Genomic DNA, 13,857 nt, shown 5'->3' on the forward strand with positions numbered 1-13,857 from the left:
TTTCCCTTCTCAGACTAATATGAATGGAAATAATGTTAGAGGCACACCACCCACCACAACCCTAACCACACTCCCCCTCTTATTGCTACAGTAAACCGGGCCCCACATGAGATTTTAAAAAATAGCTTGGTTAAAGGCAGAAACTAAGGTAACCAGTTTTCTCGCTTGTTAGTAAGAGAGTGGTTCTTTTAAGCGAAGTGTATTTGGGTGATCCATCTATTCCATGAGATAGATTTGGTGTCTTTAGAAGGATTTGAAAACATTTTTTTTTTCCCGCGTTCAAGCTTAAAATAAAATCGAACGCCCCCTATTCTGACAGTTTTTCATCATATTACCTGCACCATTCATAGAGTGGTGTTTTCATTTTAAGCTTGAACGCGGGAAAAAAACAAAAAAATGTTTTCAAATCCTTCTAAAGAGACCAAATCTATCTCATGGAATAGATGGATCACCCAAATACGCTTGGCTTAAAAGAACCACCCTCTTACTAACAAGCGAGAAAACTGGTCACCTTACTTTCTGCCTTTAACCAAGCTACACATAAACTTGATGATTCCAGATCTCTGAACATGCACACGTCGACTACATACAACACTAAATCCTAAAGCTAAATGATCGAAACAAGAAGACAAAGGCTAACAATGTTTCAGGAATTCGACCAGCCCTCCAGCATATCATTGCAATGACGAAAAAGGTTAATTGCATGTGGAGGGCTTCTAGTGTCGCGTTGTGGCGCTCATCCTTAAGTTCGATATTTGGCAAATGCACTCCTCTTAGTGATTTTTTTTTCAACCTTTATACTTGGGATCTATTTGCCAAAAAAAAAAAAAAAAAAAAAAAAAAAACAAAAAAAAAAAACAAAAAGCAAGCATCCCAGAAGGATAAAAGAGTCAAAAACTACAGTCAGAGGATATATCTGCGAATATCAAACTTAAAGAGCAATAAGTACCGCATCATACAGAGGGTATATTGGCAATTAACTCGAAAAAGAAATAGAATGTCTACATACAACTATAATCTCCAATTAAGAACAGAGTATTGTCCCCACATTATTTTCATGCAAAGAAAATTGAAGTTCTGTAATTGTATGGCTTCTGGTTGATAATGTCATCTGGTAACAGGAATTTGGATACCCATAATGTATGGGTTACACAAAAAAAGAATTAGCTGCATCATAAATAATCTGCTATTCTCTTTGGAGCTTATTGCAGAATTGTGAACCTTAGTTGCCTGTTAATGCACCATGCTCTCTTTTACACATTTGTGTAGCCAAAAAAATAACGGGATGCTAACATTCTGTGATGTTCTATATCCTCAAAACAATAACCACAACTATGTCACTTATCTCTGCCTTGACCATAAGCATTTTCGAAAACTTGGACACCGGGGCCATATATTCTCCGGCAGCGGTCACTGAATGAACCAACTAGCCTTGAAACCACTTCCTTGAAGAACATGGAAGCCACCTGATCCATGATAACTAACGTCAAGTTTTTTACAGCCGTAAGAAAGTTAAAAAATCTCCAAGCAAACAATAAGCAGATACGTAACAATAACTTTTTAGAAAAACCAAAAAGCAATAGAATGTGATAAGATCAGAAAGATTGTATCGAAACTGAACTCCAATCAACCAAAGACGATAACCCTTGAGCTCTCAACTACGTGCCACATTTAATAATAGGACAACATTTTTCTGCACCAAAGGGTAGAAAAGCAAAATAAAGACTAGAAGAAATATATGATCCATGTTGAATTTTATGTGATTTTATTTTTCAAATATTTGTTTAAAAACATAAACAAAATAAAGACTATAAGAACAAAACTCCCGTCTTTACTGCCCTATGCTCAAGTCACGCAAATCCTGAATGCCCTTCTAAAAGTTCTGATAGAGCTGAAGAGGCTTTATCTAGAAGTTCTAGAAGACATATATACCTAGTTTACTATCTTTTGAATTTCTACCAAGTGTACCACATAGAAAATAGTCTTATTCTTGCAAATTAGTTTGATATCAATGTCAATGAAATGATTTTGGTTCTAATGATTTTCTCCATATTTCTTCTTCTCCTCCCTTTATTTTCTGTCATAAGTTTCCATCAGTATGATTAAATCAGTTTCGGTATAAAAGAAAAAAAGCTCCTCGTTCGACCTGTTTTTCTACATCTTTGTTCCCTTACTCCCTGGGTTTCATAGATTTTAAATAGCTGTTCAATGAGAGCCAGGCACATTCATGCAAGTACAAGACATTCTTAATAGAAAACACCCTTGTGTCTACAAGAGTTTCTCCAACAAAATTCCCTATTCCTTTTTGGAGTTAACTTGAGTTATGAATTGTCCTCAACTGTACGCACCTTGGCTTCACACGTCTACAACCAGTATCGAGCCTAAGATACTTCTATATGCCATTAACGTCACAAACATTATCACCATGCACTGTCATCATCATGGCATCACAACCAATGACCTCAATGTTAATCGGCATGACACCAATATCTCATTGTCACAATTTTATTAACCCTGACAGCCTCTTGCAGGACCATATTGTGCCATCAAAATTCATCCAGGAAATAGTGTTTGTCACCCCAAAACCGGAGCTGTCATCTTGCCAACACCAAAACGGTCGCCGTCCCACGGTGCCTGTAAGCGCGTCCAGTATCATAATTGCCACTGAGATTTGTGTATCTTCCTTTTGAAGACTGAAGAGGTACTGCCTCAAAGTACTCATTGCACTCCAAAAAACACATTGATTCCAACAATGTTCTACACATAGTATGACTGTCTCATTCCACCACCAACAAAAGAAAAAAGCCTCCAGCATCAGGATGCCATCTACTTACAGTAACAGCAAAAGACGTAAGTGGTAGTGAAGGTAGTTAGGGCAAGTGCAAAAATGTTTTTAATTATTCTCAGTTCCGTTATGTAACCTTAGTGTATTTTTCTTTTCCTTTTTATTTGATGGTGAGTGAGTGTTTCTCAAGGGATGAGGTGCGTTTTTTTCTTTGGGATGAAAGGCCTAACTGTATTAGACTTGGATTTGAACAAAGGTGTAAGCATACTGCACCACATGGGCCAGTCAAAGGAAGAACGGAAAGAAGAACGGAAAGAGGTAAGGGGTATTATGTCATAGCATTTATGGTCAGTTCAATAAAAACGTGGTGGTTTCTACAAGCCTTATTGTGATTTATTTGAGTTCTTCTTTCAGATATATCGTTCTTTCATACAATCTACATAAATGTTAAAACTTCTGTTTTTGGGGAGTACTCTGATGATGTGCACTTGCAAAATGATTGAGTTTTAAAAGATTCTCCTTATCTCTTCATTCCATGCTACTTCCAATTTTATCTAGTCTTCTTGACATTCTTGCTTTCTCTTCCTAAATTTTCTGTTTTCTAATTCTATCATATAGGAGAATAAGCTGCATCAGCCTAATTATAAAAGCAGCTGATTGTTGCCAAGCACTAGAAATTAACAAATGTAGAACATGAAGTTAGATAAGCGTCCATTTCCATGCCAGAGCTTTAACGAAGCCCATTTCGAGGCAAGACGAACTTCACTGTGCATGAGACCAAGGATCAGAAATAATATGTATACATGTGGCAAATGATAATTAAGCAGGGAATAGTATATGGACATTCCTCTAACATACATATAGAACAGGGCAGACAATTTAAAATAATGATGAAGCAAAATATACCTGGCGATATAGCGGTGACTGAAACTTGAAATCCACCATGAAATAAAGCTCACAAGATCCGGGAACAGGACCAGGTTTAAATTGCCATATATTAATCAAATAGTCAAAAAGGTTACTTTCTGATGCAGTTGTCTACAAAAAGAGCATATCTTGTGTTAATCGAATCGCATCATCTGTAAAACCATTAATGACAAAGACTAAAGTGTTATTTGATCAGGCACAGCATGGTCAACCGTTAAAGGGCCAATAATCACTTACTTAAAATTTTGGGTTATAACGAGATCATAAACAATAAGTGCTAACAAATTAAGAAGCAGGTTAAAGAATAAGGCCAACTGATATGTATGACATTCATTGCAGAGACAATGTACATGTCATCTAACATGATTACAATAAACAGTGAAATTTGTTCAATTTGTCAGTCATCTCTTTTTCTTATATCATGATCTGTATGTACCTACTTCCTGCTCATATTTCTCTTAATTTCCAACTACACACCCAATTTGCATTTAAATCAAATGCTAGAAGGTTGTGTTTGACATCAAAAGCTTGAATTCATTCAGTTTACTTTCTCCTCATTCTTCTAGCAATTCAATTTATTAAAATGCGTACAGATACAACAAAACTACAGTAAACTTTCGGGCTAAGTTACAGTAGTATTTACCCTTCAGAGTCGCCAATGGTTTTCCAGTAACTTTCTCATTTCTACCCTTTTTCCTACCTAATTTCATAGTCCTCTCTGTGTTCATTTCTTGTATTAAAATTCTCAGTTACTAAACCACCAAATAACAATACATAACAACAAAAACAATAAAGCTATCCTAAACTTTTGCAGGTAGTTATATGAATCTTTTTCTTCAGTTCAACTCTTTTCAGGGTCATCTTTAACGTAGGTTAACATTTTTCTTATCTTTATGTGCCACCAGGTCTTAGTTTAGGCTTACATCTAGTTCTTGTTGCTTCCGCTAACAACAATCCTGTCATTTTTCCTAACTGGCACACATACACCCATTGATTTCCTAGAACATGCCAAAACCATCACACTTTGTTCTTCCTCATTTCAACCAGAATTGGAGCAACTTCTATCTTTTGCGAGAAGCATCCATGTTCTCCTGGCCTCTTAGCATATTGTTAGGCATCCATACACAAAAGACTATCATGTCCTCTAACGATATACTCTCCCAGCCACTCCCGAGGCCCTGCATTGTACAGTAAACTTTGATCTCTAGTAAAAGAAACATATTTGGTTATAAAATTTCACACGCGCGCACACACATACACACACACACAAAGGAAAAAAGAAGAAGAAGAGGAAACTAGAGTAATATTTATGTCTGATGCATAAACATGAAATCCGTCATTCGCTGCTAACAGTTAATGAGAAAAAAAAACACACCTTTATAAAATTCGGCTTCTTCATTACAACATGAGAAACATAGCTTTCAACCAAAAATTTGAAGCCAATTTCTAGTTCAGCGTCAAATGATCCATCATCATTCCGCCTCAGAATCTTAGACCTTTGACACCATGGAACAAAATCCTCATATAAATCAACAGCTGCAACCACAGCAAACAACTGATCTGGAGAGTACCTGGTCATTGCAATAACCATAAGCGTGATATACTGCACTGAAACAAAAAGAATCAAAGAAAGCTTCAATTGCTTGTAGTAAGAAAACATTACTCTCGACAACCGAATATGTCAACATGGTCGCATTGTAGAACAGCAACAACAGAGCCATTCATTTAAATGTACATAAGCTAATGACAACATTATTTGAATGTAACCCCATTATTGCAGGCGTTTAATGACCACCTCAAGAAAGTTGAAATCTATCTACTTCTATACACTAAACCCTCAAAAGTTTAGGGCAATATCCATATCAATCCGATTGAGCTTCGTCGATATTTCCACTAATACACATATGATAATGTATAAAAGAAAGCACCCATAGTCGTACAAGCATACCCCATGACGCGCCTCTCCTCATGAGTCTTTGCCAAAACGTTTCCTCCCTCTTCACCATCACCAACCCCCAAAAACCATCTGCTTTGAGATTTCCAATGCGAACTCCCAGAAGAAGAACCAGCCTGTCTACCATTATTGATCAAAGAATCAGTCCTAGGATTCCCAATCCTCGAGATACTACTAAAACTCCGAACCTGAGATAACCTCTCGGACTTCCCCAAGCTCCTCGAAGATCGCTGCAGCAATCCCAATCCGTTCCTCGAATCCAACGCTAGACTTCGAGATGATAATAATCTTGATAATGCTTTTGATGAAGATAAAATCGGTGCCATTGTAGCGAGGGAGGAGGGAAAAGGTTCGGTCTTGAACGGTGATTCCGAACCCTAGCGATCCCCAGTCGCTCGATTTTGAGGAATTGGAGATGGGGAGCTGAGATTTTAAAGTGGAATTGGCGTTGAAATCCTTTTGAAATTCTTTAGGGTTTTCAGAATTGGGATGGGGGGGATGAGGAGGGAAAAGCGAGGAGATGGCTGGGAAAATTGTGGGTGGGGGAAGAGGGAGAGGTGCGAGGGGGCGATCGACCGTTTGGGCTGTGGGCCGACATGTGGATTAGTTGCAGGAACGGGCCTTGGGCTGGCCCAGAGAGTTTTACTGAAAGTTACTCTTCACTTGTCGAAATTTACCAATTTACCCCTGGTGCGTCGAAGTCACGCGACCCTCGCGTACTTCTCACGCGCTTCGCACGCGCTTCTCACGCGGTCAGAATCAGGCCAATATTAGATTATAATTATATAAAGTTATAAAAGGCAAGAAAAGCGACAGAAAACCCCAAAATGTGTTTCCCTTTTCCTGTGTCGGTTCGAGCGCGCGGTATGCTTTACGACGAAGGAGAAAGGATCTGAGAATCTCAGACCTCAGTCTCATTTCTCGCGCTTCTGCTCTCTCTCTCTCTCTCTCTCTCTCTCTCTCTTCTCCAAAAAAACCCTAGAAATTAGGGCAAACGGAGAAAGAGAGAGTCATGGCGAGATCCTCTGGTTCTTCTTCGTCGCTCTTCTCCTCCCTCCTCTACTTCGGCCTCTCCATCACTCCTCTATTCTTCCTCTCTACCAGCGAGGAAACCCCTTTCAGAGGTAATTTCTAGGGTCTTGATCTGATCCGATCTTTTCTACGGGTTGCATTGTGAAAATTTAGAGTAATCTAGTTGATCTAGGGTTTATCCCCATTCTTTCAATTAGTCTTTTTTTTAATTGAAGATTATTAGGTCTCTAGGGAAAGTTAAAATTTGAAAGGATCAAAAAAACTTCATCAGGCTTGGTTTCGGTAGCCCGAAGTGCCAACATTAATTGTTAACTCTCATTACTTTTGCGTAAATTTACTCGCAAGCTACAGATTCTTAGTCACATTAGACAGACATCTATTGATGTTGGTTCTTTTTTGCTATACTTCACTTTGTTTTGCAATTTTTTTCACCATTTCCGTCGCTTGTGTTTTATATTTGGTTTATGAATGGCAGGTGTTAGTTTAGAGAATCCAGTTGTAGAGTTTGTTCCAACGCCTCATGATGGGCACCTGTGTGAGCGGGTGCATCTCGCTGGGATTTCAAGGATAAATCTGAAGCATTATGCGAGTTCACTGCATGTTATGCTGAAAGCATCGAACACTGTCCCAGAAAAGCTTCATGGAAAGGCGGAGGTTTGTTTTCACAGGTGAGCAACATGTTTGTCTTTTATTCAAGTTAAGTGACATTCATAATATGGTTTTATTGTTTGTATCCTTACAAATGGTCAGAAAAAGCATTTCATTTTTGCCACCACCTGCAGAAATGTTTCAAAGGGTCTATGCCAATGTGAGGATGATCAGTGGAAGACTCTTCAGGAGGGTCAATGGACTGCTGTAATATCACCATATGAAAGGAGATACATTGATGTAAAAGTCGAGGATAAACTACCATATTCATTCACAATTACCGCCGAGCAAGGTTAGCTATAATGTTTGTCTTTACGCTGCATTGAACTAGGCATAAATTGCTGATTTTCACCCTTGTATTTGTCCTATTGCATTTTAAAGCATGTCCCGTTGTTGTTTTTGCGTGTACAGAATTTCAGCAGTGGCGCTTGATTTGTCTTGGTTTTGGTGTTCTCCTGCTGCTTCTTGCACCAATTTTTAGTACCTGGGTCCCATTTTATGTTGGCAGTTCAATGGCTGTGGGGATCCTTGCTGTTGTATTGCTCCTTGTATTTCAGGTTATTTCTCCCCTTTGCACTTTAGGTTTTATTTTTCAATAACAAACATGGTCATGATAGCACACAAGTGAATGATATGAAATGTCTTGAAGAGATGGAAATTTCTTTTGCCCGCTTGTAAAAATCTTCCATATCGAGTAGACCTTGTTGTTGTGAGAAGTCTTAATGCATGAGTTATAGGAAGGTGCATATAACACACAGAGTCTAAAGCAAGTGTTGGATTCAAGTTGGTGTTAAAGATTTCAGATTGACTTATTAATTAACGGTTTTTCTATAGAGTGCCCTTGGGCACTCTATAAGAGAGGAGAGAGAGAGAGAAATGAATGAGGAGGGGGGCCCCCTGATTTGCATTGGGATCCTCTCTTCATTCATTTCTCTCTATCTCTCTCCTCTCTTATAGAGTGCCCAAGGGCACTCTATAGAAAAACCGATTAATTAATATACTCCTGATTACAAAGCCAAAAATTCTGATGTGTGATTCTGTTCGTAAAGCTCCACAACTTTCTATATTCCGCGTTACGTGTTTGATTATGCCCTATTCGGCTGTTGATTCTTATGTCAAGCATTGATTTTGGAATTTGGTGTAGTTTATGAAGCTATTACCCATGGGCAGGAAGAACATCCTTTACATTACCCTTTATGGATCTGCGGTAAGTACTGTCATATTGTGCCCTAAATATTTATTCCTTGCTGTAGATTTGGAAATATCATATTCTAGATTTCTCCTTATATTGTGATTTTTTGCAGCTAGGTATTGGAACATATATTGCGCAATATTTCTCCATGGTGGTGAATTCTATTCTTGACGCGCCTCTCCTCATGAGTCTTTGCCAAAACGTTTCCTCCCTCTTCACCATCACCAACCCCCAAAAACCATCTGCTTTGAGATTTCCAATGCGAACTCCCAGAAGAAGAACCAGCCTGTCTACCATTATTGATCAAAGAATCAGTCCTAGGATTCCCAATCCTCGAGATACTACTAAAACTCCGAACCTGAGATAACCTCTCGGACTTCCCCAAGCTCCTCGAAGATCGCTGCAGCAATCCCAATCCGTTCCTCGAATCCAACGCTAGACTTCGAGATGATAATAATCTTGATAATGCTTTTGATGAAGATAAAATCGGTGCCATTGTAGCGAGGGAGGAGGGAAAAGGTTCGGTCTTGAACGGTGATTCCGAACCCTAGCGATCCCCAGTCGCTCGATTTTGAGGAATTGGAGATGGGGAGCTGAGATTTTAAAGTGGAATTGGCGTTGAAATCCTTTTGAAATTCTTTAGGGTTTTCAGAATTGGGATGGGGGGGATGAGGAGGGAAAAGCGAGGAGATGGCTGGGAAAATTGTGGGTGGGGGAAGAGGGAGAGGTGCGAGGGGGCGATCGACCGTTTGGGCTGTGGGCCGACATGTGGATTAGTTGCAGGAACGGGCCTTGGGCTGGCCCAGAGAGTTTTACTGAAAGTTACTCTTCACTTGTCGAAATTTACCAATTTACCCCTGGTGCGTCGAAGTCACGCGACCCTCGCGTACTTCTCACGCGCTTCGCACGCGCTTCTCACGCGGTCAGAATCAGGCCAATATTAGATTATAATTATATAAAGTTATAAAAGGCAAGAAAAGCGACAGAAAACCCCAAAATGTGTTTCCCTTTTCCTGTGTCGGTTCGAGCGCGCGGTATGCTTTACGACGAAGGAGAAAGGATCTGAGAATCTCAGACCTCAGTCTCATTTCTCGCGCTTCTGCTCTCTCTCTCTCTCTCTCTCTCTCTCTCTCTTCTCCAAAAAAACCCTAGAAATTAGGGCAAACGGAGAAAGAGAGAGTCATGGCGAGATCCTCTGGTTCTTCTTCGTCGCTCTTCTCCTCCCTCCTCTACTTCGGCCTCTCCATCACTCCTCTATTCTTCCTCTCTACCAGCGAGGAAACCCCTTTCAGAGGTAATTTCTAGGGTCTTGATCTGATCCGATCTTTTCTACGGGTTGCATTGTGAAAATTTAGAGTAATCTAGTTGATCTAGGGTTTATCCCCATTCTTTCAATTAGTCTTTTTTTTAATTGAAGATTATTAGGTCTCTAGGGAAAGTTAAAATTTGAAAGGATCAAAAAAACTTCATCAGGCTTGGTTTCGGTAGCCCGAAGTGCCAACATTAATTGTTAACTCTCATTACTTTTGCGTAAATTTACTCGCAAGCTACAGATTCTTAGTCACATTAGACAGACATCTATTGATGTTGGTTCTTTTTTGCTATACTTCACTTTGTTTTGCAATTTTTTTCACCATTTCCGTCGCTTGTGTTTTATATTTGGTTTATGAATGGCAGGTGTTAGTTTAGAGAATCCAGTTGTAGAGTTTGTTCCAACGCCTCATGATGGGCACCTGTGTGAGCGGGTGCATCTCGCTGGGATTTCAAGGATAAATCTGAAGCATTATGCGAGTTCACTGCATGTTATGCTGAAAGCATCGAACACTGTCCCAGAAAAGCTTCATGGAAAGGCGGAGGTTTGTTTTCACAGGTGAGCAACATGTTTGTCTTTTATTCAAGTTAAGTGACATTCATAATATGGTTTTATTGTTTGTATCCTTACAAATGGTCAGAAAAAGCATTTCATTTTTGCCACCACCTGCAGAAATGTTTCAAAGGGTCTATGCCAATGTGAGGATGATCAGTGGAAGACTCTTCAGGAGGGTCAATGGACTGCTGTAATATCACCATATGAAAGGAGATACATTGATGTAAAAGTCGAGGATAAACTACCATATTCATTCACAATTACCGCCGAGCAAGGTTAGCTATAATGTTTGTCTTTACGCTGCATTGAACTAGGCATAAATTGCTGATTTTCACCCTTGTATTTGTCCTATTGCATTTTAAAGCATGTCCCGTTGTTGTTTTTGCGTGTACAGAATTTCAGCAGTGGCGCTTGATTTGTCTTGGTTTTGGTGTTCTCCTGCTGCTTCTTGCACCAATTTTTAGTACCTGGGTCCCATTTTATGTTGGCAGTTCAATGGCTGTGGGGATCCTTGCTGTTGTATTGCTCCTTGTATTTCAGGTTATTTCTCCCCTTTGCACTTTAGGTTTTATTTTTCAATAACAAACATGGTCATGATAGCACACAAGTGAATGATATGAAATGTCTTGAAGAGATGGAAATTTCTTTTGCCCGCTTGTAAAAATCTTCCATATCGAGTAGACCTTGTTGTTGTGAGAAGTCTTAATGCATGAGTTATAGGAAGGTGCATATAACACACAGAGTCTAAAGCAAGTGTTGGATTCAAGTTGGTGTTAAAGATTTCAGATTGACTTATTAATTAACGGTTTTTCTATAGAGTGCCCTTGGGCACTCTATAAGAGAGGAGAGAGAGAGAGAAATGAATGAGGAGGGGGGCCCCCTGATTTGCATTGGGATCCTCTCTTCATTCATTTCTCTCTATCTCTCTCCTCTCTTATAGAGTGCCCAAGGGCACTCTATAGAAAAACCGATTAATTAATATACTCCTGATTACAAAGCCAAAAATTCTGATGTGTGATTCTGTTCGTAAAGCTCCACAACTTTCTATATTCCGCGTTACGTGTTTGATTATGCCCTATTCGGCTGTTGATTCTTATGTCAAGCATTGATTTTGGAATTTGGTGTAGTTTATGAAGCTATTACCCATGGGCAGGAAGAACATCCTTTACATTACCCTTTATGGATCTGCGGTAAGTACTGTCATATTGTGCCCTAAATATTTATTCCTTGCTGTAGATTTGGAAATATCATATTCTAGATTTCTCCTTATATTGTGATTTTTTGCAGCTAGGTATTGGAACATATATTGCGCAATATTTCTCCATGGTGGTGAATTCTATTCTTGTGAATTTTGGACTGAGCAAAGAGATGCATTACCCTGTAAGTTATTTTATTACTGTCTACCTTATTTTTGAGAACTACTGTGATATATATATCATTGGTTAACTTTTGTACTAATGAAGTTTAACTACAAGTGAATTATATTTTTGGTGTTGTCAAATTTTGATGCTAAAAGTTAGTTGCTAGTGGGATCTTTCAATTAATTTTTGTACTAATTTAGTTTTTCATGGAAGAAATATTTTTTCTTCTTTTGTACTTTTGCATTTGTCTATGTTTACATTAATTTTATCTCAATTGGTACAGTTGATGGTATAATCGTTTGTTATATATTATGTTTTTTTGGCTATTGAAATTAAACTTAATTTGAGTGATGATAATACCTTTTTCTGATTTTCAATTATCCTGATGGATTTCCTAATTTAAAATATATAGCATTTGAATTGATGTTTTTGAATTTTTGATCTAATTATGCATAATGTTTTAAAGATCTGTTATGGCTATAGCGGTGAATAATTCAAAACTCAAGCTATAGAGGACGGTTAAATTCAGTACTCGGGCTACAGATGGATAAATTGAATACTCAATGGCGGATATTGGTGACTGAGAGGATACTTTGCAAATATCTGATGTCATTGTAGATCAAGGCAATACATATATAATCAGGCAAAGCTACATAAGATATGTATAGGGTATACTTACCTCCGCAACTTGAATTAAATGTATGAATCTTTGTATATATATGTTAATTAGCTGAGTGTACATTTTTTCAAATGAGTAAAAACATAAAATAGAATACCCACCCTTTAAAATATGAAAACAATTAACAAGATTTGTCTTATTTTTTCTTGTGCAACAAAACTGATATGTAATATGTGTGTGTGTGTGTGCGCGCGCGCATATATGTATATATACGTATTATACACACACACACATCTTTTTCTATGACTGTTTTAACAGAACTGCAATCAATTTTTAATAGAATTTGCTGATTGAGAATATCATCTCTAAATTTGTAAAAGCATTTTATAATAGCTAACATTTCTTTTCTAATGGTGGAATAATTAAATTGGGCTGGATCCCATTTACCAGAAGTAAATCTAACTAATTGTTCTTTGTTAGTAGTGAGATCAATTTTTTTGAGGATACCTCCATAACCAATGTTTGACGCATCAGTTTCAACAATTTTAAACTATTGTACATTAGCTAGATGCGCACATGGTAGACTTTTAACATTTAATTTAATCTTACGGACAACAACAATATGTTGATCTGTCAAAGGACGTATTTTTTCTCAATCTGCTATATAAAATGGCAGTGTCTTGTGCAAGATTATGATAATAATCTGCTACATAATTTAAGGCACCAAGAAATCTTCGTAATTGTTTGGTGTCAGTGATTATATCTGGAAATTTAGAAGCATTATATATATATACATACATATACGCATACACATACATACATGTGTGTGTCATATATATGTATATATTTATACACATATATACATATACACATACACATATACATATACATATATATATAGAGAGAAAATGTGTATGCTTGGTACCAAGCACAAATTTTGTGCTTGGTAGTGAGGTGTCCTACTCCCATCCACTCATTCCAATTTCCAACTACTCCCCAACCCATGTGAATGTGGGCCCCGATTTCAATGAGTGGAGGAATATGCCACCTCACTATCAAGCACAAAAACTTGTGCTTGGTACCAAGCATATCCATTTTTCTCATATATATATGTATATGTATATGTGTATGTGTATATGTATATATGTGTATAAATATATACATTGCATTGTATGCTGGCCATTGGGGGTGTTGTTATTGATTGGGAAGAATAGAAATCTCTTCATATTTAGTCGGTAGAGGGAAACTGTACAGTTGAAGAGCGAGAAATGAAAGTGGATTATGGAAAGACTGAGTTCATATATCGGATTGGTAGTATTTGGATAACATAGCCAATAATCCAGACATAGTTTTTAGAAAACTCCTATGACTCGTAATTTGTGATCGGCTTCTTGATATGTTGATAAACTTATTGCATATTTGGCTAATATATCAAGTCAAGCCCGGCATTCCGCTAACTTCGATTATAAAAC

General features: G+C 38.0%; 3 protein-coding genes across 7 annotated transcripts in view; 2 read left to right on the forward strand and 1 right to left on the reverse strand.

The window, feature by feature from the left end:
• On the reverse strand, positions 932 to 6,219 carry LOC109832942 (coenzyme Q-binding protein COQ10 homolog, mitochondrial-like). Of its 5 annotated transcripts, none has more exons than XM_020400439.1 (5): positions 5,855 to 6,212; positions 5,661 to 5,782; positions 5,088 to 5,283; positions 3,692 to 3,823; positions 932 to 1,466 (listed from the first exon to the last, which is right to left on the reverse strand). In XM_020400439.1, the coding sequence occupies exons 1-5, from the start codon at positions 5,990 to 5,992 to the stop codon at positions 1,338 to 1,340; spliced, it is 717 nt and encodes a 238-aa protein (XP_020256028.1). In that variant the 5' UTR covers positions 5,993 to 6,212; the 3' UTR covers positions 932 to 1,337. The 5 variants fall into 5 exon arrangements, with proteins under 5 accessions (XP_020256028.1, XP_020256032.1, XP_020256027.1 ...); XM_020400443.1 differs by having other exon boundaries at positions 5,088 to 5,320; positions 5,855 to 5,944; XM_020400438.1 differs by having other exon boundaries at positions 5,661 to 6,212.
• Positions 6,489 to 8,710, forward strand: LOC109834613 (the record flags this gene model as incomplete). Its single annotated transcript, XM_020402648.1, has 6 exons — positions 6,489 to 6,790; positions 7,174 to 7,366; positions 7,481 to 7,638; positions 7,758 to 7,903; positions 8,491 to 8,553; positions 8,651 to 8,710. Coding segments are annotated over exons 1-6 (732 nt in total), but the record flags the coding sequence as incomplete, so codon positions are not given.
• The window catches only part of LOC109832944, a 10,257-nt gene continuing 5,930 nt past the window's right edge, over positions 9,531 to 13,857 (forward strand). Inside the window, exons 1-6 of the mRNA XM_020400444.1 lie at positions 9,531 to 9,832; positions 10,216 to 10,408; positions 10,523 to 10,680; positions 10,800 to 10,945; positions 11,533 to 11,595; positions 11,693 to 11,785. Of these exons, the coding sequence (XP_020256033.1) occupies positions 9,721 to 9,832; positions 10,216 to 10,408; positions 10,523 to 10,680; positions 10,800 to 10,945; positions 11,533 to 11,595; positions 11,693 to 11,785 (765 nt within the window). The 5' untranslated portion in view covers positions 9,531 to 9,720. The remainder of the gene's footprint in view (positions 9,833 to 10,215; positions 10,409 to 10,522; positions 10,681 to 10,799; positions 10,946 to 11,532; positions 11,596 to 11,692; positions 11,786 to 13,857) is intronic.

Source organism: Asparagus officinalis, chromosome 3 (assembly GCF_001876935.1).
Source record: "Asparagus officinalis chromosome 3, Aspof.V1, whole genome shotgun sequence".
NCBI classification, from domain to species: Eukaryota; Viridiplantae; Streptophyta; class Magnoliopsida; order Asparagales; family Asparagaceae; genus Asparagus; species Asparagus officinalis.